This window comes from Procambarus clarkii, chromosome 31 (genome assembly GCF_040958095.1).
Source record: "Procambarus clarkii isolate CNS0578487 chromosome 31, FALCON_Pclarkii_2.0, whole genome shotgun sequence".
In the NCBI taxonomy this organism is placed as follows: Eukaryota; Metazoa; Arthropoda; class Malacostraca; order Decapoda; family Cambaridae; genus Procambarus; species Procambarus clarkii.
In genome coordinates this window covers 22,673,248-22,700,892 of record NC_091180.1, presented here as the reverse complement: position 1 = coordinate 22,700,892, position 27,645 = coordinate 22,673,248, and the positions used below count along the sequence as shown (strand labels likewise).

The following is a 27,645-nucleotide window of genomic DNA, read 5'->3' as shown; positions in this document are numbered from 1 at the left end:
TCTCACAGCATCTCTGCTCATCTCCAAGACTGTTCCATTTTACAGCAAATCCTCTTCCACCAGCTGTAAAGACATTAGCTCCTTGGAAGCGCTGCATTCTTGAGGATCTTAGAATTCTTTATCTATCGGCTGACCTTGACCTCGTTTTCGTCTTGGTGAAATGTCATAAACTTGATTTTTGTCAGGTTGTTTTAGTAGGCTTTCGGCAATTTTTCAAAGCATACGTTGCCTTGGGTAGCCTTGGGGCTTTAACTGACCTTGACCTAATTTATCAGATAACTAAGATTTACAGACGAGCAATCACAATTTAATATAGGGAGGTCGCCGAAAGTACGCCACTGCGCCTCTTGGTCGTTTTTTATTTTAACAATTAAATCTTTTTGTTTTCAAATTAACACCTTTATCTTTAAAACAAAAACACCGTAAATAATTTAATAATTTAAACAAGACCATAAAAGATCACTTGACGTAGATCCAAAGCGCATCAGTGTAAAACATTCAACCAAGGGACAACGATGTTCTTGTAGACGGCATTTCCTGGCGAAGTGAAAAGTTTCGTGTCTAAATTTCACGAGTTTGGGAAGTAGAACTAGAAATTACATTAAAAATAATATTATGACTCTGTTACATGAAAGACATTTTCCAGGCACAATTATGTGCTAACGTCCTCGTGGGCGTGTGATTTGATTTATATATAAGTGCTGTAAGGGTGACCTTGAAAATACCTTGTGCTTCAGAGGTGACATTGTTACTAAACACTTAGTGCTTCAGAGGTGACATTGTAAACACTTAGTGCTTCAGGGGTGACATTGTAAACACTTAGTGCTTCAGAGGTGACATTGTAAACACTTAGTGCTTCAGGGGTGACATTATAAACACTTAGTGCTTCAGAGGTGATATTGTAAACACTAAGTGCTTCAGAGGTGACATTGTAAATACCTTGTGGCTCAGGGGTGACATTGTAAATACCTTGTGCTTCAGGGGGTGAACGTGTAAATATCTAGTGCTTCTTGGGTGATCTTGTTAATAACTAGTGTTTCTGGGGTGATCTTGTTAATAACTAGTGATTATATGGTTACCCTGTTAATAACTAGTGCTTCTGGGGGTGACCTTGTTAATAACTAGTGGTTCAGGGGTGACCTTGTTAACGACTAGTGCTTCAGGGATGAATTATCATCAACTGGAGGCTACGAGTTGACCTCAGCAAGCTGCTATGCTCGGACAGACAAATTGCTACTTGAGCTCAATCCTCACAAATGCAAAGTAATGAAATTTGCAAGAGGATTAGGAGTTAAGCATGAACCCGGAAGCTGGCAAACATCCAGACGATATGTGCAGTGTCTGAGCAGGGACTCACTCAGAATACTGTACAGTGCCTACGTTAGACTAGCTCGAGAATATGCAGCACCAGCATGAAAACCCACCTTGTGAAGAGCATGAAGACGATTGAGAAGTTTAGAGATTTGCTACGACATTGTTGTCAAAGATAAGAGGACTGAGTTCTGTGTAGAGGTCAAAGGGGAACTCATTTTAACGACACTAAAAGAGAAAAGAACCAAAGGTGTTGAAGGGTACAGATGAGCATAGAATACCACACAACATGGGGAAAAACAGATGCAAGATGGCGTGGGGAACAGTGCATCAGAAAACATAAAGAGGTGTAACAGGACTAGGGAGGGCGAGCTAGATAGCGTAGGAAATAGTGCCGTAAGACGTGTAGCAGTGCGAGGTCATGGGATAATATACATGCAACAGAGCTCAAGAAAATGTGAAGTAGGGCGTTGAGAAGGCGTGCAGCATGACGAGGGAAGAGTGGAGGAGCAGTGTACCATGGCGTGGGAAGTGGGGAATAGAGCGTGTTAAACAGTGCATCAAGACGTGCCAGAGTTACAAGAGAGCGCGGGAGGGCTATAATAGAAGTAAGGGCGTGGGATGGGTGCAGTTGGTGGTGGTGGTGGTGGTAGGGGCTCAGCTAGGCGTGGGAGGCTAGAAAGTAGGACGATCGGGAAGCGTTGGAGTCTATAGGTTATTTGGAGATGTTCGCACCTTCACCACTGTGTTTCCTTGAGTGTTCTTGGCTGTGGGCACCTTGGCATGCATCTCTGCTGGCACAGTTACTACCTCCCTCTCGCTCTCTCTCTCTATCTCCGCCTTTTTATCCATATCTATCTAATTCTCATACTCTGTTTATCTCTTTCTTTCTCTTTATATCTTAGTCATTTTATGTCTCTTTAACTCTCATAATCTACGTTTATCTATATTTCTATCTATCTTTATCTCCTCCTCTTTATATATCTCATGTTTTCTCTCATACTCAACAAATGACACCACTTGGTATAACTGTATAATCACTAAAACAAGAAAAAGCCCTCGAAGCTAGGCTTAGGTTTATTGAAGGGTGAGAATGCATTCACAATGCTCCAGACAGATCTTATAAGGAGCTATATCAAGCAAATATCTACATTCAGGAGTTAAGCATATTTGCTGTCTGTAAGTAAGTCCTTATGGCGGGCTTAATGATCCTCCTGCGATTTATAAATCTTAAATCAACAACAAAACTGAACCTAAATATCTTCAGCTCATCCTCCTGTTTTGGTAGTACTGTGCTTATAGTAATGATGAGGACCATAGTACATATACCCATGTACAACGCAATTAGAAAGTAGAAATCTGTATTATTGATTTTTTTTGTTATCTTTATTTAAGAAAATACAATATAAATCATATACACATAAATTTTACAAGGCAATACTACATTACATATTCAGTAGTATAATTCTCAGTAAACAAGTGTTTCATATTATCACAGAACATGAACTTTAAACCCCTAAATGTTATATTTATTTGTCTTTAAATGATTTACAATTTTAGTGATTATTCATCACCGAGTATGAGCCCTTCAATATTTTGTCTACTGAGTAACCCTCCTGCCTGCCTATCCACACAAAAAATGTAATCAGAAAGTACCATAATTATTGTATTCTTAATTTTCTTGCATTTTATGTCAATATGAAACATTAAAAACCTCATTAAGTCCACTCTAATACTTGGTCCACATAAAGCTTTAAGAGTGTTTCTAATCCAGTTTACAAGAACAACTTTCTGCTTACAGAAATAAAATATATGCATATTATTCTCAATTTCAGTACACTGGTCACACCTGTTGTTGTCCTTAATGCCCTAAATCAACAGCCTATCATTAGTATATATTAGCATATGTATCAAGTAGCTAACACTTAATCTACAAAAGTAATGTCCTAGCGCATTTACACTATTCCTCGGCATTATCTCCTTTCTAAAGGTAACACATAAGATTACCAGTGACTTATGGTACACATTCAGTATTCCTATTCCACCGTTTTTCTTACCTTTACATAGAGTAGTCCGTTTAATTGGTTGGTATCTACCATACCATACATATCTAAAAATAGTTTTGTCAATCTCCATAGCACTTTTCTTGTCAATTGGAAAGCTGTGAGACAAATACTCACTTTATGTCTCTTCTTCTTTTTTAGGAGGAAAAAAAATCTTCAGACAAGATTTTGCAATTGATTATTACAGACTTCTGAAACAGGGTTAATTTCCTATTTGACAACATATTCGTAGCTACTATTATATTTCCACATAGTACTTGCCAATTCGTAACCAATCTTGGTGCATATGTTTTACACCAGCAAATCCAAAGAGCTTTAATCGTTTCAACTACCTTGAACCATGAACCTGTCTAAGTAACTTTATTACACCAACTGCCAAGCCCCATCATACACGTTTTATTCTTGTTAATGACATCACCTTTTAACGTTGTCTAACTCATCCTGAACATTCACCACCGAGTCTTCTGTCGACACAACAATAGTGGTATCGTCTGCATAACCAACAACAGGAAGTGTCATAGCATTAGGAAGACGAGGTGGAACAATAAAGTCATTGCTTTTTATTGCCAAGTACAGTGGCTCTTGAAATATAACATACAAAATCATTGAAAGGGGACATCCCTGACGTACAGATCGTTCAACTGAAAAAATGTTTACTTAAGTCTCCATTGATACACATGCTGCTCCGACACTGTTTATAAAGCATACGGATCCAATCAATAAATTCTTGTGCCACTCCTACTCTATCCAATATTTCTAATACAAAATGAACATAAACACCGCCAAAAGCTTGTGGACAAACTGGAAAAGATATTGTATTTATGTTGCAAAGACAACCTAAACTGACCGAACCTACCCTTCCCAGGCCTAATACCCGCTATCTGAGGCCTAATATAGTACATGTGTGCTATACTAGGCCTAGGAATATTTAAGTTTGTTTTTTAGCTCCATTTTTTTCGGACTCCTAAGTGAATAGTACAAAATCTACTATCTAATTGCTTAGTACGTTAATCTTTGTACTAGGATGCACATAGCTACAAAAAGTACTTTCCAAACATGAGGATGGGTTGATGTTCTTAGGTAATTATTTTACTAACTAATAACAACCAGCTTAGACTGTTTATGAATACCAGTTATCGGTCTCACATGGAAGCCTCATGCTCCTTCTCTTTTCTAACAAGATGTCTATCAGTTTTTACTGGGCTGTCGGGGACAAAATGTCTGTTGGACTCCTTTTTTTTTAATTTAATTACAGGAGGTCAAATATGTCTTCTCTCAGACTTAAGAAATATGCTATGAATAAGTTTTCTCAGCAAGCACTGACTGAAGGAACGCAAACTAGGCTGCAGGTATTTATCAATGTCAAGCACAAAACCAATTCGAGTTTATAGCACATGAACTTGAGAGCTCGTGAGATGTTTCATTTTACTTGATTATCTGAGTAACAAAGACATGCAAAGGTTATTTCATTCAGCCTGGCTCAGAAAAAACAAACATTTCTGAACAAAACTAAGTGCAAATAAAAATAATAATTCGATTGCAGTGTTGCGAGGAATAATAATAATATAGAAATGAGTTTCTAGTTATATTTTTTCCTGGTAGCAGTTGCTTTATTTCTTGTGGTAATGCTTAGTTTCTCATGGTAATTTGTTTTGGTGGTAATTACTTTGCTTTTGGTGGTAACTACTTTGTTTCTTTGGAAATTACTTTGCTTCTGATAGTAATTACTTTGTTTTCGTGGTATGTTTTTTTTCTGGTAGTAATTGCGTGGTTTCTGGTAGTAATTGCTTGGTTTCTGGTGGTAATGCTTGGTTTCTGGTGGTAATTGGTTTATTTCTAGTGGCAATAGCTTTTTTCACTTACACTAGGGTTCATTAGAGCTCTCAGTTGAGGTACGTAGTGAAACTACAAGCAAGAGCTTGTAGTTTCCTACCTCAGCTCATCTGAAGCCTGCTCCTAGAAACTGATTTATTTCATGGGATTATTAATATTTTCATTAGGCATGATCTTTATATAAATCTTAAATTCCTTTAAACAATTATATAAGGAACAGGATGAGCCAGTAGCCAACTGTGTGCCTTCATGTGATCGGTTATTTTGATTCTTGTGGCAATTACTTTGCTTCTGGGGGGTAATTGCTTAGTTATATACGGTTTTCTTTAATGATTTTTCTAGTTTTGTCGAAACTAGGTTCTAGGAGAGGTCTCTCGAGTGACGCACAGGTTCCTATACGGTCGTTATGTATATTTGGTATTATCGAAAATTTCCGGCGTGTTAACCTAGTTGTGATTATAGGAGGTTGAGCTGCAGTTCTTTGTTCCCGACTTTATGCTTACAGTCGACTGGCCTACAGGTTCCTGAGCGCCATCATACCTGCATTTAAATGCGCTTCTTAGTGCATTCCATTTGCTCACTGTGTTTGTGTGTGTGTGTGTGTGTGTGTGTGTGTGTGTGTGTGTGTGTGTGTGTGTGTGTGTGTGTGTGTGTGTGTGTGTGTGTGTGTGTGTGTGTGTGTGAAAGAGAGAGATGTATTATGTGGTTGATGTACATTGGGTCCAGCAAGTTTGGTCGGAGTTATTGCGTGGTTGCCATGCATGCTTTAAAGATGTGTCTGCTGCTTTGGGTAGTCGTGAACACGTGATTGCAGCAGTGTTGTCACTGGCGGATACCTTGCATAACTCCAAAGGATACCTCGTGTCTGTCTATATAAGCAGATGTGATTAAAGTTTGTAATGTATGTGCAGCTAGAAGCAACAATATGACAGTGTTGGTTTAGCTAGAGTGGTTGTGCAAGCACTAATGGACAGCTAGGCTCGGCGGATTGTGCAAACACATTATTCTTCACATGAAACTATAAATCGTACAATTATCTATTACTTAAATTTGTGCTCTGCGGCATATAGTTTGATAAAAGTATGATTCTCCCACCATTATCACGCGGCAAACAAATTTTCGTGATCTTAAAAGATAAGTGATCAGTGAATATAAATGCTTTCTGTGTTTGGATTAGTGAAACAAACGACTAACGCTGAGACTTTTTACCCCCACAGATACCTTGATGCATTATCGACCTTAACGTTTGGTTGGAGAGTGTCAGCCCCGAAACTTGGGGGCAATGGGCGACAATTTTGCCCCGAGCTTTACCCAAAAGCCTAAACTCCGCCAGGAGGATGACGGCAACAAACTTATCTTCGACTGCAAGCTCTCGGCCTCCCCACAGCCCTCCATCGAGTGGTTCCGGGAGGATACCCCGGTGAAGGAAAGTTCCAGGGTCAAGATCACCGTTAAACCAGGCAAAGGAGGTAATATCCACGACGTCCAGCTCATCCTTGACGACGTCGAGGAGGAGGATGCCGGGCTCTACAAGGTTAAGGCTAAGAACAAGTATGGCGAGGTGTCCGCGTCAATCAATCTCAACTTCAGTCGTAAGTATGGCAGTCCCTGACGTTTCCTGGCTTTTTCCTATACGTTTCCTGAAGAGAGGGGGAAGGGGGGATAAAGAAGACAAAGAAGGTAGCTGGATAGAGATTAGGATGAGCATGAAGGTCGTACACATAGAACACCAAGGACTGAGTAATTATGTAGTTAGCTTTTTTGCCCTATAATTTTAGCAAACCTCGTAAACTCACTAGGTACGAAAATAAATGCAAGCATTATAGATCAGTGGTAAATTGTTTAAGCAATCTAGTAAGAGATTACAAACTCGATAATTTTAACTATGGAATAAATTGAAAACTAATTATACCTATTATCAGGCGAAGCTGAGTAACGTTATCTTCTGTCAAAGTTATTTACAGCTCCATTTTAACTACAACTGTAGTTATGAAATCCTCTCCTATAAAGGCAATAGCCATAAAAAATAGGTTAACACCTCTATCACCATGTGCACAGAAATCTGTGTTTAACTAATTTTCCTACAGCGAGCAGTAACTTTGTGTCTGTGGACATACATTAATTATCCACATTGCTACCAGAAATGGGTAATACAGTATTAGCTTTAATGTAGCCTGAACCTGACTCATTAACATCTAACACAGCTGATTCTGTGTTTAGGTTCAACAAACTGCTCTATGAACCATCTACAATTAAATACAATGATATAGGTGATTCAGACCACTATAAAAATAATCATTATTTATACGATCCTATTCAGTAATTCAAATAATCTAAATCCTTTCATCGCAGACTCGGTAATTTTAACTTGTAATAGGTTGTGAACGGGCCAAAATCATTGGTATCCACACAAGATACATTTTGACTAGTCTATCATGAACATATTAACTTGATCTCTTAATACGTCTCTTGATCTCATCTTGCGTCTCACAGGCCCGGATCACAACAGTGAATAAATTAATAAGTTAAAAAGAAAAAAAAATTAAGCCTTTTGGGGATCAGATTTGCTTAAGAGACGAAACCTAAACGAAGTATTATCAGAGGAGAGGTAGCTAGCAAAAATTAATGTGAATAACACCAAAATTATCAAGTTGAAAGATTTCATTCATATCACGATAAATGTATTAATCTTTATTATATCATAAGAATAAACTTGGTGGATATAAATATACCTTAAATAGAGTATTCAACTAGAATTCAGATATATGCGGGCACTCTAGCTTAACTTTCCTTGCATGTTTTCCTAATATATATATATATATATATATATATATATATATATATATATATATATATATATATATATATATATATATATATATATATATATTTGCTATTAACCCTGAAGGGTAAAGTGCAAAGGTGCATGTATCTTAAGGAAGTTAGTACGTCTTGATAATTCATGGAGACACCTTTGTTTCTCCTGCCCAGCTACTCCTGAGAAGATGCAAGCCTAGTACCAAGTTTGCTGTATTTTCAATTTTGATTTTCTAAGCTAATAAAATACTTTATTTTTTACAATAGTTTTTTCTAAAAGAGTTTTTTTTTGTTCTAGGATATAATGAGATTTATTCTTCTCTATTGACTATAATTTATATTTGTTTGTTGCATGATAATATTTTCCCAGCGTTTAGTGTTTAGCAAGCGAGGTTTAATCCCTTTAATATCTAAAATTAATCATCGGCATATAACCGTCTATTGATTTACTTTAAACAAACACAAAGTAAAACACCTTCAATGTTAAGGTGATAATGACATTATCACATAAGTGACAATGACAAAAATAGCAATAATAAAATAACAACAGCCACAATAATAATAATAATAATAATAATAATAATAATAATAATAATAATAATAATATTGTCATTAATATTATTAGTATTAACAAATAACAAAGAAAAGCCGTAAGAGTTGATGGCCTACTATGCCAGTACATGCACTGTACTCACCAAGCCATAACTAACAAAGTGTGGGGCAGTGTCAGTTCCCTACCAGAGGAACCTGCCATACTATGAAGGAAATGGCTAAATAACTGAGGATAATGATAGAGCTAAATTGAAAGGTTCACGGACAATGGAAGTTAATGATACAGGAACCAGTGATAACAACGCCAAGGAGTGCTGCATTATGCATGATGATAATAGGATATTGTAAATGCAGCATCCAGGCATTAGAGCGCCATGGTATACTGCTTTCCCCCCCCCCATGATTATGCTAGGATATTGTAAATAAACAAATCAGCAACCAGGTATTACAACGCCATGGTATACTGCATTATGCATGATTATGCTAGCATAACGTAATAAATTATATTTGAAACAGACATAAATGTGTTAGATAAAAGTAATAGGGGTAACAGACCTACGTTTGTGTGTGGAGTCACCTGTTGTCCGGCAGCCTTGAGATGCATCATGTGATCACCACCCTCTCCCCCTTTACTTTCATCCTCATTCACCTCTCCTTCCCACTCACCCCCCCCCCCCTCCCTTAGCCCCTATTAAAACATGGGGAGAATGGGATTCCTTCCATGTGTTCCTGGTTCATTTTTTGCTTTGGTGTGACGATGATTACGTGTGGAGTGGAGTGGTAGTGGAGTGTTCCTGGCATGCTGCTCTCAGGCGACGCTGCACGTGGCAGGGTATCTGGATGTCTCACTGAGGAAACCCTAGACGTTGCTCTACTCGTCTCGGGTTTCTATTTCAGGAATTAGAGATGGTTTCTATTTGAGGAGTTAGAGAGGGGCGGACTGAAATATTTGGGCATAATGCCTCCTTTCAGATTTTTGTGTCAGTGTTAACGTATTCATTTATTTAGACTTCTAATTGTGTTTCAATTATTTACAATCATTTATTATTTACGAGAAATTTGAAGCCAGTAAAATATCTTTTGCATGACATATAACTTCCTTAACTTCTTATTGAGAGGTTAATGTGGAGGTCGTTTACACTGCAGTAATGAACTTATGGCTCATTAGCCTCAAACGCACTTGTTAGCGCAGTCGATTCACAGGCGATTTTGTGGCCACATTTCCTTTCACCCGATACCTCTGTTTACCTTGCAGTAACTATAGGTATCCCCAGAGCTAATCGTCTGTTGTGGGCTGCGTCCAGAGAGAGGCCAGTTGTTGGCCTACAAGGACCTCGATAGGCTTGACGTTCAGGATTCCTACCCCGTACCAATGGGAAACCAGTGATGTTACAGAGGCAAAGCCCCATCCCACACGCTACAAGCTTCGAGAGTCTTATAAATAGAGGTCGCTACATGTACGCGCACTGTAAACATTTTAGCTATTACCTCAGTGGTTTTATCTGATGCAAAGCCAAGCCAAGACTGGCGAGTCTCGATGGTACGATTAAGCCATTATTTCAAGCCAGCCTAAATGTCTGCCAAGGGTTAAGTGAGTGCTAAGTGGGAGGAACTTCGTCTCTAATATATAGCTTTCATAGACATACAGATACAAAATTATTAAAAAATACAAAATAACTCGTTCCCGAATCATAGCATTTGCTGTTGCTCCTACTCTACATAATTATTTAGTATATCAGATAAAGTAGCCTCCACTACACTATATATAATGTTACAACTTATTCATGTGGGCAACTTTTAATGATCTCCAGGCATAGAAAAGGTAAATTATGTGACAAAGAACGAAGGCAGGAAACTAAGGCGGTTGTAGATAGGTAAGCCAGGATGATAGGCCACTCTAACATATATGTGTTAGATATATATATTTTTTTCTCCCATTTTGCTTGGGAATGAATAACCTGCCGGTTTTCTTTAGAACAGTCAAGACCATTTTCTATGGAAATTTAAGGTGTGACTTATTTACGAACATCCAGATATGCTGTTTTATTTTTTTTGGAGAACCTCATTCCTTTCGCACTCAATAAACATTTTGATAAATATTTCAATAAACAAATGCTCTAAAAAAATATTATTCCTTTTTAAATAGCTAAAAAACAAGGGAATGTTGGTTATTTCCTTAATTATTGTTGACCAGCAACTCGTGACTCCAGACTCACCCATGTCTCCTTAATTTGTCTTAAGGTGACACTTTGAGACGTTGTTCCTGACTAGTCTAATTTTCTCTACATGTGAGCTTATTTTTAAGATCTCTTTATTTGCTATTATAATATTTAAGAGTTTTATTTGCAATTTTATTATTTCTTGACGGGTTTTTATTTGCAAATTTTTAATTCTTTCTCAATGGGTTTTATTTGCAATTTTATGATATTTTTTGTTTTAACTTGTGGTTGTAACGCAAGTGCTGAAGATCAGAGAGAACAGGTGACAGCTTTCTTATGTTCAGCCAAAATAATAACTAGAATAATAAGAATAATATCTTCTACGGGCTTCCAAAAGACGCACTACAGACTTTCAATATTACTGGACATGACTCCTTGTTAGCCGCCACACATGCTCACTACTCCAGCAGGAGACCCTACTGAGGGTGCCACAGGCGGGGATCTCCTGCTGAGGGTGCCACAGGGGAGCCTTCTCCTGTGGGTGCCACAGGCGGGGGGTCTCCTGCTGAGGGTGCCACAGGGGGGGGCGTTCTGCTGTGGGTGCCACAGGGGGGTACCTCCTGCTGAGGGTGCCACAGGGGCCTCCTGCTGAGGGTGCCACAGGGGAGCCTCTTGCTGAGGGTGCCACAGGGGCCTCCTGCTGAGGGTGCCACAGGGGCCTCCTGCTGAGGGTGCCACAGGGGCCTCCTGCTGAGGGTGCCACAGGGGAGCCTCTTGCTGAGGGTGCCACAGGGGAGCCTCCTGCTGAGGGTGCCACAGGGGAGCCTTCTGCTGTGGGTGCCACAGGGGAGCCACCTGCTCAGGGTGCCACAGGGGAGCCTCCTGCTGAGGGTGGCACAGGGGAGCCTCCTGCTGAGGGTGCCACAGGGGAGCCTCCTGCTGAGGGTGCCACAGGGGAGCCTCCTGCTGAGGGTGCCACAGGGGGAGCCTTCTGCTGTGGGTGCCACAGTGGAGCCTCCTGCTGAGGGTGCCACAGGGGGAGCCTCCTGCTGAGGGTGCCACAGGGGGAGCCTCCTGCTGAGGGTGCCACAGGGGGAGCCTCCTGCTGAGGGTGCCACAGGGGCGCCTCCTGCTGAAGGTGCCACAGGGGGAGGGGGGCCTTCTGCTGTGGGTGCCACAGTGGAGCCTCCTGCTGAGGGTGCCATAGGGGAGCCTCCTGCTGAGGGAGCCACAGGGGGAGCCTCCTGCTGAGGGTGCCACAGGGGAGCCTCCTGCTGAGGGGTGCCACAGGGGAGTTTCCTGCTGAGGGGTGCCACAGGGGAGTTTCCTGCTGAGGGTGCCACAGGGGAGCCTTCTGCTGAGGGTGCCACAGGGGAGCCTCCTGCTGAGGGTGCCACAGGGGAGTTTCCTGCTGAGGGTGCCACAGGGGAGTTTCCTGCTGAGGGTGCCACAGGGGAGCCTCCTGCTGAGGGTGCCACAGGGGAGTTTCCTGCTAAGGGTGCCACAGGGAAGCCTCCTGCTGAGGGTGCCACAGGGGAGCCTCCTGCTGAGGGTGCCACAGGGGAGCCTTCTGCTAAGGGTGCCACAGGGGAGCCTCCTGCTGAGGGTGCCACAGGGGAGCCTCCTGCTAAGGGTGCCACAGGGGAGCCTCCTGCTACACCCCCACCAGCCCAGACATTCTGACAGACAAGAATCACAACGACGGTCGCCTGGAAAATCTTGGCTTTTAATTAACGCTGTTTTCTTATACTTAATTGTTGTTATTTACGTCAGACGCCTTCTTTCTTTATTGTTTATTGCTTAATATGAAGCTAATCAAATATAATTTGGTTGAGGGACCTGTCAATTAATGTTTAACAATTTAACGCAAAGTTTGATTACAATTTGGTTCAAGTGCTGATAGAAATGGAAAATACGATGAGAATTGAGATTTTCCAGATAATCCATCACATTATAACACTGTCGGCAACTCCTCACCCTTGTATATACTGATAATACCATCACTTTTCTTCTCACCCTAGCATATACCAGTACTGTGTCTCTCACCCTAGCGTATAGCAGCACCATGTGTCTCACCCTACCATATAAAAGCAATATGTCTCTCACCCTATCATATAGCAGCACCATGCTTCTCACCCTAGCATATTCCATGCTTCTCACCCTAGCATATACCATGCCTCTCACCCTAGCATATACCATGCCTCTCACCCTAGCATATACCATGCCTCTCACCCTAGCATATACCATGCTTCACACCCTAGCATATATCATGTTTCTCACCCTAGCATATACCATGCCTCTCACCCTAGCATATACCATGCCTCTCACCCTAGCATATACCATGCTTCTCACCCTAGCATATACCATGTCTCTCACCCTAGCATATACCATGTCTCTCACCCTAGCATATACCATGCTTCTCACCCTAGCATATACCATGCTTCTCACCCTAGCATATACCATGTCTCTCACCCTAGCATATACCATGCTTCTCACCCTAGCATATACCATGCTTCTTACCCTAGCATATACCATGTCTCTCACCCTAGCATATACCATGCTTCTCACCCTAGCATATACCATGCCTCTCACCCTAGCATATACCATGCTTCACACCCTAGCATATACCATGCTTCTCACCCTAGCATATACCATGCCTCTCACCCTAGCATATACCATGCTTCACACCCTAGCATATACCATGCTTCTCACCCTAGCATATACCATGCCTCTCACCCTAGCATATACCATGTCTCTCACCCTAGCATATACCATGCTTCACACCCTAACATATACCATGCCTCTCACCCTAGCATATACCATGCTTCACACCCTAACATATACCATGCCTCTCACCCTAGCATATACCATGCTTCACACCCTAACATATACCATGCCTCTCACCCTAGCATATACCATGCTTCACACCCTAACATATACCATGCTACTCACCCTAGCATATACCATGCTTCACACCCTAACATATACCATGCCTCTCACCCTAGCATATACCATGCTTCACACCCTAACATATACCATGCTACTCACCCTAGCATATACCATGCTTCACACCCTAACATATATCATGCCTCTCACCCTAGCATATACCATGCTTCACACCCTAACATATACCATGCTACTCACCCTAGGGTCGTCAGGATAACCAGCTTCCCAGTCCTACACACACGCTTCGCCTCCATCGTCATCATCTCTAGAATCATATAAACGTTTCTTCTCACTTGGATTTTTTTCGAGTAAAAAAAGCTAATTGGTTAATAATTGTAGAACTCATCCACTGTAGAACCCTTTGTCTCCCTCGGTGTTCGTGTGACCCTCTGGAAACGGTTCACTGAAACTTACTTATCCATGACACGAGGTAAACAACTTATCCATCATTGGCTATGTTATCCGGAGATGGATGAGTGGTTCAGGCTACAACTGACAAGAATCATCCATTTACAAGAACAGGATTCGAACCTGTTCCTGCAGTTACGAGGAGAAAGCCCTAAGCTCGTATGGCCATATTAGACTTGGAAGAGATACGAGGGCGGAGAGAAGGAACAATGTCCTCCAACCCCTTGGACCATCAGGGGGGCACAAACGCCGACCCTACAGCCCGCAAGGCGACGCTGTACCCACCACTCCAAGTGGCTGGAGGTCCACCGTAGCACGCCGGGGTGAGCCGAGTCTTACCATTGTGTTCCGAGGGCGGACCAGTCATGCTGGAGTGGCATACACCACAACGGGAACGGCAGAGCGACGGTCTCGCTACATGCAGGTCGGCGTTCAGTCCCCGATCGTCCACCTCGCTACATGCAGGTTGAGCAACATTCCTTCCCCCCGTCCCATCCCAGATCCTTATCCTGACCCCCTTCCAAGTGCTATACAGGCGTAATGGCTGTGGTGCTTTCCCCCTGTTAGTTCCCTAATAGGTATGGTGAGTGGTCTTCCTGGGATTAATATACAAGTCATAATATTGCCCTTAACATTGCCGGGATAATTTGACCTCCAATTATAATGATCCTGTATAATCCGTGATCATGGAATAATGAACATTTCAGTTAGCGCGTCTTCCGTAACCTTGTGAGTTGTGCAACTGTGCAATACTAGCATGTATGCTCTGTGCAACACTGGCTATAGCACTTGTTGGATGAGTAAGCACTTGTGGTGGCCTTAACCCAGCAGCAAGCCATGGATATAGCCAGGGTGGCAACCACTGCTGCTGCAGGGTTGCCCACTCCCATAACCACTGCTGCTGCACGGTTGCCCACTCCCATAACCACTACTGCCCCACTGCTACTTATCCACTAGTCAGCTTCGCTAACAACTGCCAGAAACAACAACTACCTCAAGCACAGGTGTTCTTTAATAATCACTCCATAACATGTTTAACCCTCCTTATAAATAATAGAGTCGCTGTCTCATTTAATTTTGAAAGTATCAAGACTTTGAAATTAAGTAGAATCGACACATTTTTTTAGTTAAAATTTTCCATCTAATTCCTTTGTAACGGATTTATAAGTAATGATAAATACTATTTATTTTAAACAGTCAATACAATTCATGAATAACTTTATCGGTGCTAACTTACCAGAGTTAGAGTTTTGTTATAGAAGTGTATGTATTGCCTCTTCTTCATATATATTTAGAAACCTCAAGATCATTACAAGATCATTATTCTATCAAAATACAAATGCATTTCTCCCCCCCAACAACGCTAAAGCACATAATATTTGCCTCTAGGACACTCTTAAACCCATCATAGTCTAGTTGGTAGTGCGTGTGTATGACGAGTTCTAGGATCCGGGTTCGATTCCATCATATGGTCTCTAGATTCATCATGGATTCATCAAGCTATTGTGATTTCATGGAGAATATGCATACAAAGAAAGTGATTCACACCAGCTTAAATATAAGATGATGTGTGTCACACTGAAGAGTGTTTTAACGTTGTTGAAGATATTCTCTTATTCACACACACACACACACACACACACACACACACACACACACACACACACACACACACACACACACACACACACACACACCATCACCTAATGTCCCCCAATGTGTCTTGAATTGGCAATGCTTCATCTCGTTCTTGTAACATGATTCAAAAAAGCTTTAATGCTTGAATCCAAGGCTGACATCAGGCCATTATGATGTAGCGGAACCCGCGTGACTTATCACGCTGGGCGCTACTTCAAGCACTCTCAATTTCACGCTAATCGCAGTTCTGTGTTGTTGGCATTTGGAAGCGGGTTTGCTTCGACTTCAATGGCACAAATTTTACCAAGACTCCGCCAGACACAGAGTGAGAGAGAGCAAGCGAGAGACATTAGCGGAGTAATTGCCAATTTTAAGAACTACGGGGTCATTAGAACACCTAAACAAGCATCTTTTTGGAAGCAACTAATTGTTCTATACCGTTTTTTTCCCTTCCAGCCATAGATGACCCCCCTGAAAGGTAAGGAAGGAGTTGAAGGCTCTGGAGAAAGCCAGACCCGGGTAGTTTAATGTAACTAATAAGATGCCTCGCTGTTGTATGTTGGCGTCGCCAGCTGCCGCAACCAGGCTTTGGCGGCGCTGGCTGAAATAGGGCTGGGGTGGGGGGGGGCAGCCCTCTCACAGCTGGTGGGTGTGGCACCAGCCCTCTCACAGCTGGGGGGCGTGGCACCAGCCCTCTCACAGTTGGGGGGCGTGGCACCAGCCCTCTCACAGCTGGGGGGCATGGCACCAGCCCTCTCACAGCTGGGGGGCGTGGCACCAGCCCTCTCACAGCTGGGGGGCGTGGCACCAGCCCTCTCACAGCTGGGGGGCATGGCACCAGCCCTCTCACAGCTGGGGGGTGTGGCTCCAGCCCTCTCACAGCTGGGGGGTGTGGCACCAGCCCTCTCACAGCTGGGGGGTGTGGCACCAGCCCTCTCACAGCTGGGGGGTGTGGCACCAGCCCTCTCACAGCTGGGTGATGGGGCGACAAACCCTCGCTCAGCTAAGGGATTGCAAGGCACTGTGAGGGGCTGTCTCGACCCCCAGCCCTGTTTCCTCCCTGGCTAGCTAACATTCCACCTGACCTTAATGGGCTGACTTGCTTTATTTCACTTTCTTCCTCTCTCTTGCAGCGAACGAACAGCCTGTAGACATAAAGTAAGTTATCTTGTCTTGTTTACCATTGCTCTTTGTAACTCATGCATATATACTGTGCTTTCTTATGCTCAACCAAAAAAGAGGTTCAATTCACTTTTGAGTTGATGTAATGCACCTTTATATATATTTTGCTAGCTTGAGGTAATGATTTGTGTTTCTTCAAATTAACGTAACTAATTTTGACTGAAGCAATTCATTTTTAGAGTTTTAGTTTTTATGTTGTTTATTTCTGTGTTTACCATTTGATTTTCGTGTGTGAGGGAGGTAAGGTAAGGAGGCAGTTATCAGGAGAAAGTGCTCAGCCAATAGGCCTATACACCCAACGTGTCTATATGTGTCTGTGCTGTCATCAACCTTCTTATTGAATATACAAAATAGTGACTGTACCTTAAATCAATTTCGCGTTTTCTACTGTTCCATTTCCTTCTCTCTCGGGCCTTGTATAAAATGAATAGTTCAAAACGTGATTTTTTCCTAGAAGCAACAGTCATATTTTGTACTAACACAATAGTAACTATAGGTACTATCACTGTGTACTACCACCAGTGATAGTACCTATGGTTGGTGGTGGTTGTGGGGGTGGGAATGGTGGGGGGGGGGGAGGCCCTGTCGTTAGCTCTCAACCCGTCCTCCTGTTTAGATAGTAGTTTTTGTAACTAAGTGCACCATAGTACAAACATTGACGTACTAATCAGCTAGATATTAGAACTTTCTACTTTTCACTTTATAGAGTTCAAATAAAATTAAGCTAATACACAAATTTAAATATTCCTAGGCCTAGTATAGTACACATATGTACTATATTAGGCCTCAGATAGCATGTATCAGGCCTGGGAAGGTTAGGTTAGGTTAGTTTAGTTTGCCTTTGCAACATAAGTAGAAAATCGTTTTCCGGTTTGTCCAAATTCAATAGTATTGATTTCTACTTTCTAATTGCGTTGTTGTTGTTGTTTAAGATTCGCTACTTGGAACAAAAAGTTCCAAGTAGCACGGGCTATGGTGAGCCCGTAGTGGACTTACCTGGCACAGGAGCAGGGCTGTGTGTTTTCTAATTGCATTCTAGGTCGGTATATGTACTATGATCCTCACCCTTAATATAAGTACTGCCGAAACAGGGGGCTGGGCTGGGGGGGGGGAGATAGCTACTGTGGTGTGGGGAAGGGGGCGGGGGGCCGCGGGTGAGTCACTGGAATAGGATGGGCGGGTTACGGGGTGATAGGGGAGGGTGTGGGTAAATTTAGGGGGGTTATGGGGTGGTGTAGGTGTGAGGTATGGCGGGGGGGGGGGGTGAGGTGGGCTGTGTGCTACCTCATCTTTGGCTCCAGCCTCCATGGTCGTGTTCTCTCATGATTGTCCTCTCAGTGCTAAATATAAACCACCTCCTCCCTCCCAAGCTTCAGGGACCACACCTCCCTCCCAAGCTTCAGGGACCACACCTCCCTCCCAAGCTTCATGGACCACACCACCTCCTCCCTCCCAAGCTTCAGGGACCACACCACCTCCCTCCCAAGCTTCAGGGACCACACCACCTCCCTCCCAAGCTTCAGGGACCACACCTCCCTCCCAAGCTTCATGGACCACACCACCTCCTCCCTCCCAAGCTTCAGGGTCCACACCTCCCTCCCAAGCTTCAGGGACCACACCACCTCCCTCCCAAGCTTCAGGGACCACACCACCTCCCTCCCAAGCTTCAGGGACCACACCTCCCTCCCAAGCTTCAGGGACCACACCACCTCCTCCCTCCCAAGCTTCAGGGACCACACCTCCCTCCCAAGCTTCAGGGACCACACCACCTCCTCCCTCCCAAGCTTCAGGGACCACACCACCTCCTCCCTCCCAAGCTTCAGGGACCACACCACCTCCTCCCTCCCAAGCTTCAGGGACCACACCACCTCCTCCCTCCCAAGCTTCAGGGACCACACCACCTCCTCCCTCCCAAGCTTCAGGGACCACACCACCACCTCCCTCCCAAGCTTCAGGGACCACACCACCACCTCCCTCCCAAGCTTCAGGGACCACACCTCCCTCCCAAGCTTCAGGGACCACACCTCCTCCCTCCCAAGCTTCAGGGACCACACCTCCCTCCCAAGCTTCAGGGACCACACCACCTCCTCCCTCCCAAGCTTCAGGGACCACACCACCTCCCTCCCAAGCTTCAGGGACCACACCTCCTCCCTCCCAAGCTTCAGGGACCACACCTCCCTCCCAAGCTTCAGGGACCACACCACCTCCTCCCTCCCAAGCTTCAGGGACCACACCACCTCCCTCCCAAGCTTCAGGGACCACACCTCCCTCCCAAGCTTCAGTGACCACACCACCACCTCCCTCCCAAGCTTCAGGGACCACACCTCCTCCCTCCCAAGCTTCAGGGACCACACCACCTCCTCCCTCCCAAGCTTCAGTGACCACACCACCACCTCCCTCCCAAGCTTCAGGGACCACACCTCCTCTCTCCCAAGCTTCAGGGACCACACCACCTCCTCCCTCCCAAGCTTCAGGGACCACACCTCCTCCCTCCCAAGCTTCAGGGACCACACCACCACCTCCCTCCCAAGCTTCAGGGACCACACTTCCTCCCTCCCAAGCTTCAGGGACCACACCACCTCCTCCCTCCCAAGCCTCAGTGACCACACCACCTCCCTCCCAAGCTTCAGGGACCACACCACCTCCTCCCTCCCAAGCCTCAGTGACCACACCACCTCCCTCCCAAGCTTCAGGGACCACACCACCACCTCCCTCCCAAGCTTCAGGGACCACACCACCACCTCCCTCCCAAGCTTCAGGGACCACACCACCTCCCTCCCAAGCTTCAGGGACCACACCACCTCCTCCCTCCCAAGCCTCAGTGACCACACCACCTCATCCCTCCCAAGCTTCAGGGACCACACCACCTCATCCCTCCCAAGCTTCAGGGACCACACCACCTCCCTCCCAAGCTTCAGGGACCACACCACCTCCTCCCTCCCAAGCTTCAGGGACCACACCTCCCTCCCAAGCTTCAGGGACCACACTTCCTCCCTCCCAAGCTTCAGGGACCACACCACCTCATCCCTCCCAAGCTTCAGGGACCACACCACCTCCCTCCCAAGCTTCAGGGACCACACTTCCTCCCTCCCAAGCTTCAGGGACCACACCTCCCTCCCAAGCTTCAGGGACCACACTTCCTCCCTCCCAAGCTTCAGGGACCACACCACCTCCCTCCCTCCCTCCCAAGCTTCAGGGACCACACTTCCTCCCTCCCAAGCTTCAGGGACCACACCACCACCTCCCTCCCAAGCTTCAGGGACCACACTTCCTCCCTCCCAAGCTTCAGGGACCACACCACCTCCTCCCTCCCAAGCTTCAGGGACCACACTTCCTCCCTCCCAAGCTTCAGGGACCACACCACCTCCCTCCCAAGCTTCATGGACCACACCACCTCCTCCCTCCCAAGCTTCAGGGACCACACCACCTCCCTCCCAAGCTTCAGGGACCACACCACCTCCTCCCTCCCAAGCTTCAGGGACCACACCACCTCCCTCCCAAGCTTCAGGGACCACACCACCTCCCTCCCAAGCTTCAGGGACCACACCACCTCCCAAGCTTCAGGGACCACACCACCTCCTCCCTCCCAAGCTTCAGGGACCACACCACCTCCCTCCCAAGCTTCAGGGACCACACCACCTCCTCCCTCCCAAGCTTCAGGGACCACACCTCCTCCCTCCCAAGTTTCAGGGACCACACCTCCTCCCTCCCAAGCTTCATGGACCACACTTCCTCCCTCCCAAGCTTCAGGGACCACACCACCTCCTCCCTCCCAAGCTTCAGGGACCACACTTCCTCCCTCCCAAGCTTCAGGGACCACACCACCTCCTCCCTCCCAAGCTTCAGGGACCACACTTCCTCCCTCCCAAGCTTCAGGGACCACACCACCACCTCCCTCCCAAGCTTCAGGGACCACACCACCTCCCTCCCAAGCTTCAGGGACCACACCACCTCCTCCATCCCAAGCTTCAGGGACCACACCACCTCCTCCCTCCCAAGCTTCGGGGACCACACTTCCTCCCTCCCAAGCTTCAGGGACCACACCACCTCCCTCCCAAGCTTCAGGGACCACACCACCTCCTCCCTCCCAAGCTTCAGGGACCACACCACCTCCCTCCCAAGCTTCAGGGACCACACCACCTCCTCCCTCCCAAGCTTCAGGGACCACACCACCTCCTCCCTCCCAAGCTTCAGGGACCACACCACCTCCTCCCTCCCAAGCTTCAGGGACCACACTTCCTCCCTCCCAAGCTTCAGGGACCACACCACCTCCTCCCTCCCAAGCTTCAGGGACCACACCACCTCCCTCCCAAGCTTCAGGGACCACACCACCTCCCTCCCAAGCTTCAGTGACCACACCACCTCCCTCCCAAGCTTCAGTGACCACACCACCTCCTCCCTCCCAAGCTTCAGGGACCACACCACCTCCCTCCCAAGCTTCAGGGACCACACCACCTCCTCCCTCCCAAGCTTCAGGGACCACACCACCTCCCTCCCAAGCTTCAGTGACCACACCACCTCCCTCCCAAGCTTCAGTGACCACACCACCTCCTCCCTCCCAAGCTTCAGGGACCACACCACCTCCTCCCAAGCTTCAGTGACCACACCACCTCCCTCCCAAGCTTCAGGGACCACACCACCTCCCTCCCAAGCTTCAGGGACCACACCTCTCATACCATGAAGCATTATGAATCGGTTCTCTTCATAACTGGTCACAAGAAGGTTGTGAGTCGCTCCCCGCCGCTCTACTCTCCCTCTAGTGTCATCTAGAGGAGCCACACTCTCTCAAAAGACGCACTCACAGGCGGCTGATGTTCCATAAAAAGGCACTCGTGGAGGAAGGGCGGGGGGGGGGGGAAGGGATACCTCGGGGAACTAACTATAGACTTTGGGTTGTGTAACTCCTGTACCACCTGTGACTCGTCGATTATTCACCTAGTTTAAAATATAAATAATTCATGGGTTTCTGCGTACATCTGTAGGGGTGTGAGTAAATCCGGGTGTGTGTGTGTGCCTGTGTGCACACACACACACACACACACGTGGGTAGAAGCATGTGCGAATGCATTTTTGGGTGTGTGTGGGGTCGCCAGGTCCTCCAGGAGGATGTTCAGGTATTGTCCTGGATAACCTCTCCGTCCCCCCCCCCCCACCTCCACTCTCAACCCCTCCATCACCGACGGCAAGGAGGGCGGCGCGGGGTTGGGGGTTATAATTCTGGTATATATATAGAACGCTTATCATGTCTTCTGCTGATCTTGGCAGGGGCCGAGCCTTCTTGTGTACACAGATGACCACACCTTGCTGATTACTCACAGGTGGACCAGGAGGAGTTGACTCAACATTTTTCTCACTATAACCCCCACCACCCACCCCTACAACCCCCCCCCCATACAACCCCCCCACCAACCTTCCAGATCACCGCGCACATACAACCCTCAGTCGCATCGAAAGACCCCGAGGGGAACCATCTTTCCCCGTCTTCTTCTGTTTCCTCCCCCCGAAGGGAATAACATCGAACTCGACACTACGAACCTCCGGAAAGATGTCTCGGAGAGCCGGGAGCACTTCGCTGGAGTGGTCGCGCACCAAGGCTGGTGGCGCCGACATTTTCTCTGACAGGTCTAAGAGAAGTTCAGTTTCTAATGTGGAAAGTTCGCTGTTCAGCAAACACTCGAAAGCATCAATACATTCCCAGTCAGCGCGTGACAGTGTTCTGTCTGACAGTAGCTACTCTACCAAGGTAGACAGCTCTCTCGGCAGGAAAGACAGCTTGTCTTCAAAATTTGACGGTTTCTTTGGAAGAAAAGAAAGTTTGTCTTCACAATTTGAAAGCTCTCACGGGAGAAAAGACAGTTTATCTTCAAAATTTGAAAGCTCTCATGGGAGAAAAGAGAGTTTATCTTCACAATATGAAAGCTCTCATGGAAGAAAAGACAGTTTATCTTCACAATATGAAAGCTCTCATGGGAGAAAAGACAGTTTATCTTCACAATTTGAAAGCTCTTATGGAAGAAAAGACAGTTTATCTTCAAAATTTGAAAGCTCTCATGGGAGAAAAGACAGTTTATCTTCAAAATCCGACAGTTCTCATGTCAAAGACAGTGTGTCATCTAGATTTAGCACTTCTTTTGAAAAGAGCTCTCAAAAAGCGAGTGAATACTCCAGACCTGAGGAGCCTGACCGCTCGTGGCGGCTCAACACACCGCCTCCTGGTGGTCCAAGCTCTAGCCGGAGGAAAGAAACTCGGTACACAGCACACGAACACTCTCCGGACTCATCGGATGACGGGTAAGACGTCGGTTACAGTGCGGTGGGGCTGAGTGTGGTGTTTGAGAGGCGGGTTACAGTGCTGTGAGGCTGAGTGTGGTGTTTGAGAGGCGGGTTACAGTGCTGTGGGGCTGTGTGGTGTTTGAGAGGCGGGTTACAGTGCTGTGGGGCTGTGTGGTGTTTGAGAGGCGGGTTACAGTGCTGTGGGGCTGAGTGTGGTGTTTGAGAGGCGGGTTACAGTGCTGTGGGGCTGTGTGGTGTTTGAGAGGCGGGTTACAGTGCTGTGGGGCTGAGTGTGGTGTTTGAGAGGCGGGTTACAGTGCTGTGGGGCTGAATGTGGTGTTTGAGAGGCGGGTTACAGTGCTGTGGGGCTGAGTGTGGTGTTTCAGAGGCGGGTTACAGTGCTGTGGGGCTGAATGTGGTGTTTGAGAGGCGGGTTACAGTGCTGTGGGGCTGAATGTGGTGTTTGAGAGGCGGGTTACAGTGCTGTGGGGCTGAGTGTGATGTTTCAGACCACCCCCACACTCCCCCCACCACCCCCACACTTCCCCACCACCCCCCACACTTCCCCAACCACCCCCACACTTCCCCCACCACCCCCACATTCCTACAATCTCTGGGTATTTTAGAGTCTGCTATTTTTATCACAATCTGAATTGATCTATTTCTGACTCGTGGGTGGTGGGGGGGGGGGGTGAGGGTGGTGGTGGGTGAGGCTGGTGGATGAGGGTGGTGGTGGTTGATGAGTAATAAGTATGGCTACAAGAGTGTTGTGATAGTGATGGGGTCGAGGCAGTAATGTGGCTCCTGGCATTAGGTTAATTACCCGGTGGTGGGCTCCGTGGCCCTCTGTGGCCCTGGTGCAGCCCAAGCTGACACTCCGTAGCTACAGCTATCCGGCTTCTGGTTACCCCTGAGGCACTCGGACCGTCACGAAAGGCTGTTAGGAAGCGAATTCGAGAATACTTTACTGTATGAGAAAAAATGCCTAATTCCGGAGTTAGACTAATTAATCTAATTAATTGTTGAGTCTAATTAATTGTTGATCCTTGACAATGCAGACTACGTTACCAATCAAGGTGCAGGTCTCTCTCCGTTTTCTTATATAATATTAAATATCTTTTCTAATATTAAACTTTATACTTATACATATATATATGTGAAAAGCTTGAATATAGTACATAGTACCGATACCACTCCCACTCCATATATATAATGTCTATCACTTGCTGATTGCTCACTAAACTCTTGATAGGTTTTCGTCCACCACCAAACTTCATTTACCTAATTAAGACACTTGCAATTACTAGCTTTTTTACTCAATGCTAAATTTCATACTTTCTAAATTATTTTTGTTAACCAGTGGTAAATAATTTAATTTTGAACTTGTTAAAAAATGACTGTCTCGTTTAAGTCAATTGGCAAATGTGTATTAATCGAGCCCTGAATGTTTTTTTTGATTAAAAATCTATCCATGAAATTGTAAATTAAATGTTATGGTAATTCCATTGAAAACATAAATAACAATAGGAAACACGCATATTAGTATACCAGCATACGAAGTATGTCCCACTTCCCTGTTACTATTCCCCACCGTCGGTCACACTTGTGAAATTTCCCCACCGTCGGTCACACCTGTGAAATTTCCCCACCGTCGGTCACCAATAGACAAATTTCTCTACCGTCGGTCACCAATAGACCAAACCTCCTTAACGTTGTGTATTTACCGCCACAGTCACCTCCCCCTCCCCCCCCCCCCCACCACCGCCAGTCACCCCCCCCCCACCGTCATATCTTCATGTGGAAAAGCTTCACGAAACATACAACTCTAATTTTAACGTCTCGGAAAATCATTTGCTTTTTTTTTTTTTTTACTCTACCTGAGGGGGGGGGGGGTAGATGTCGCTGAATGGGGACGCTAAATGGGGAGTCGGGGGAGGGGAGAGAGTGGGGGGGAGGGGAAGGGGGGGAGGCATCAGGAATCCTCTCAGTTTACACTATCAAGTTGCACTGTGCCACTGCCAATCCCAGTTACCCCCTTCTGGGTTGGGGGGAGTGAAGTTGGCCCACCAAATTACCTACTGAATTAGGATACCTGATTACAAAAGCAAGTTACCTGTTTTATACTCAGTGGTACATATAGTTAGCTACATGTTGTGGTTAGTGTCACAGGGGGTCACGCCTGATTAACTCTCTCACTACTCCATCCTCCGTTTTGTGATTCTGTCGGAAATAAATTAATACTGTAGGAGTGAAGAGGTGGGAGAGGTCGTGTAGGGCGCGCCGCCGCCCTAATGGGTTATGTAACAGTTCATTTCACCTGTTGAATTGTTGCCATTCTCAACGAAACACAATTCAGCGTCGGGCAAAATAGAATTGTTAAATCAAATGTTAAGTGATACATTTTCTAATTCCTAAGTTAATACGAAATCTAGAGAAGATTTCTGCTAGAATCATTGATGGCCTAACCCAGCGTTGATCAACGTGGGAGCCTGGGAATAATTCCGGGTCGTAGTGTAGATAAACACACTGACAAATTTCATTGTGAACTGAAAGGAGAAGATTTCCGTCTTTGCTCTTGATACTAGTTAAGTGAGAAAAATTAAACACAACAATGACAACAAAATATATTTGAATATGATTAGAATGAGTGTGTTTATCAGTAAGTGTTGCGGAACCCGTGGTTACCTTGGGGTGGCGCAGCACACTACTGCTACAACAACAACAAGGGGCGCATCCGATCCCACGATCGTCGTCGCCCCTAAATCAACACAACAACAAGAACAACAACAACACTTACTGGTAACCCTTCACGGTCATATTCTATCGGTCAGTGTGTCTGTGTGTGTGTAGTGTAGGTTTTTATACCTTTACCGTATTGAATTAGACAACTTGTGGGTTGCATCCTGGGTGAAGGTCAGAAGTTGGCCTAAAATGGGTCTGGATAAGTTTAAATACCGGGCTTCCTGTTCCCCGGGCGAGCGGAATTATACAAGTTTACTCAGTACGGCCTCTGTGGCGGAGGACCGAGATGTGTGTATTGTATATATTGTTTCACCAGTCTCGGTGGTGCAGTGGTAAGACACTCGCCTGGCGTTCCGCGAGCGCTTTGTCATGGATTCGTATCCTGGCCAGGGAGGATTTACTGGGCGCAAATCCTTAACTGTAGCCTCTGTTTAACTCAACAGTAAAATGTGTACTTGGTTGTAACAACGATTCTTCGCGGCAGGGGATCGTATTCCAGGGACCAGCCCGAAACGCTACGCGTACTAGTGGCTGTACAAGAATGTAACAACTCTTGTATATATCTCAAAAAAATATGTTCCGTGTGATCCTGTGTGTGGTGGCTGCCCTCTGTACAGTCTCCCGGGTGTCTCGCCTTATTCTTGCGCTCTTTCTCAAATCTCAAACAATTTTGCCTCCTTACTATTGCCTTTCTCTAAATTATTCTCATCTGTTACCACATTACCAACAAATTTCATACTATGCAGAGGACTTTTAGTCCTTTTAGAAACCCATTTTATCCCACTTTCACAATTTTTCAGCTCAATTCCAATATGCTCATTATTTTCACCCATTTATCGGATGGGTGCAGCATTACTACCTATTTTCACTTTTTTTTTCATTTCACTAGCCAGTTGCCTTGTCTGGCTGTTATAGCACCCGATTTCATAAAATGAGCACCCTAATTTCAACCAATTAGCATCCCAGTTTCACCCTATTGGCACATCAGTTTAATAACCACCCCCAACTTTAACCCCAATTAATCCCCATATTTGTATAAAAATACCAACTTGTTCACACCCACTCTTCTTACCCCTCCCACTGACAGACAAATCGACGGACTGGCGCCCACCTTCGCCCAGAAGCCGGTCATCAAACAGGAGGAAGGAGGCAAACATATCAAGTTCGAGTGTCGCATCCTGGCTGACCCCAGACCCACCATCACCTGGTTCCGTGATGGACTCAAGGTGCAAGAGTCCGCACGGTGCAAGGTAAGACACCTGTGTGTGGGAGAGAGAGGGAGAGGGAGAGGGAGAGAGGGAGAGAGGGAGAAAGAGAGAGAAAGGGCAGTATAAAAATAAAAGGTGGGGACTGCCCCGTGTTATATATAGACGTCCCCAGCCTGTTATTCCTGTTTATGCTGCTGCAGCTGTTGTTGCTATTTATATTTCAACTCTTCTACCCCTCCTCCTCCTCCTCCTCCTCCTCCTCCTCCTCCTCCTCTTCCTCCTTCTCCTTCTCCTTCTCCTTCTCCTCCTCCTCCTCCTCCTTCGTTTGACAGGTCGGTAATATTTTAAGAAAATAAGAACATAATAAGACAATCAACATAAGTTTCACAATAACAGATCCTGGCTGATGGATGTATTAGTGTTTTACTCCCGTGCTATATCCCATGGTGGGGGGGGGCACTCCTTGATCAAACACGGCAAGGTTTACCACCTCTAACAAGCAGAGTGCCTTCA

At 45.7% G+C, this 27,645-nt stretch overlaps 1 protein-coding gene across 1 annotated transcript in view; it reads left to right on the top strand.

Moving 5' to 3' along the window:
• Positions 1–27,645, top strand: part of LOC138370322 (obscurin-like) — a gene marked incomplete at its 3' end in the record, with an annotated part of 70,151 nt that overhangs the window by 22,996 nt on the left and 19,510 nt on the right. Inside the window, 3 exon segments of the mRNA XM_069334531.1 lie at positions 6,425–6,799; positions 16,184–16,205; positions 27,012–27,174. Coding sequence (XP_069190632.1) covers positions 6,490–6,799; positions 16,184–16,205; positions 27,012–27,174 — 495 coding nt within the window.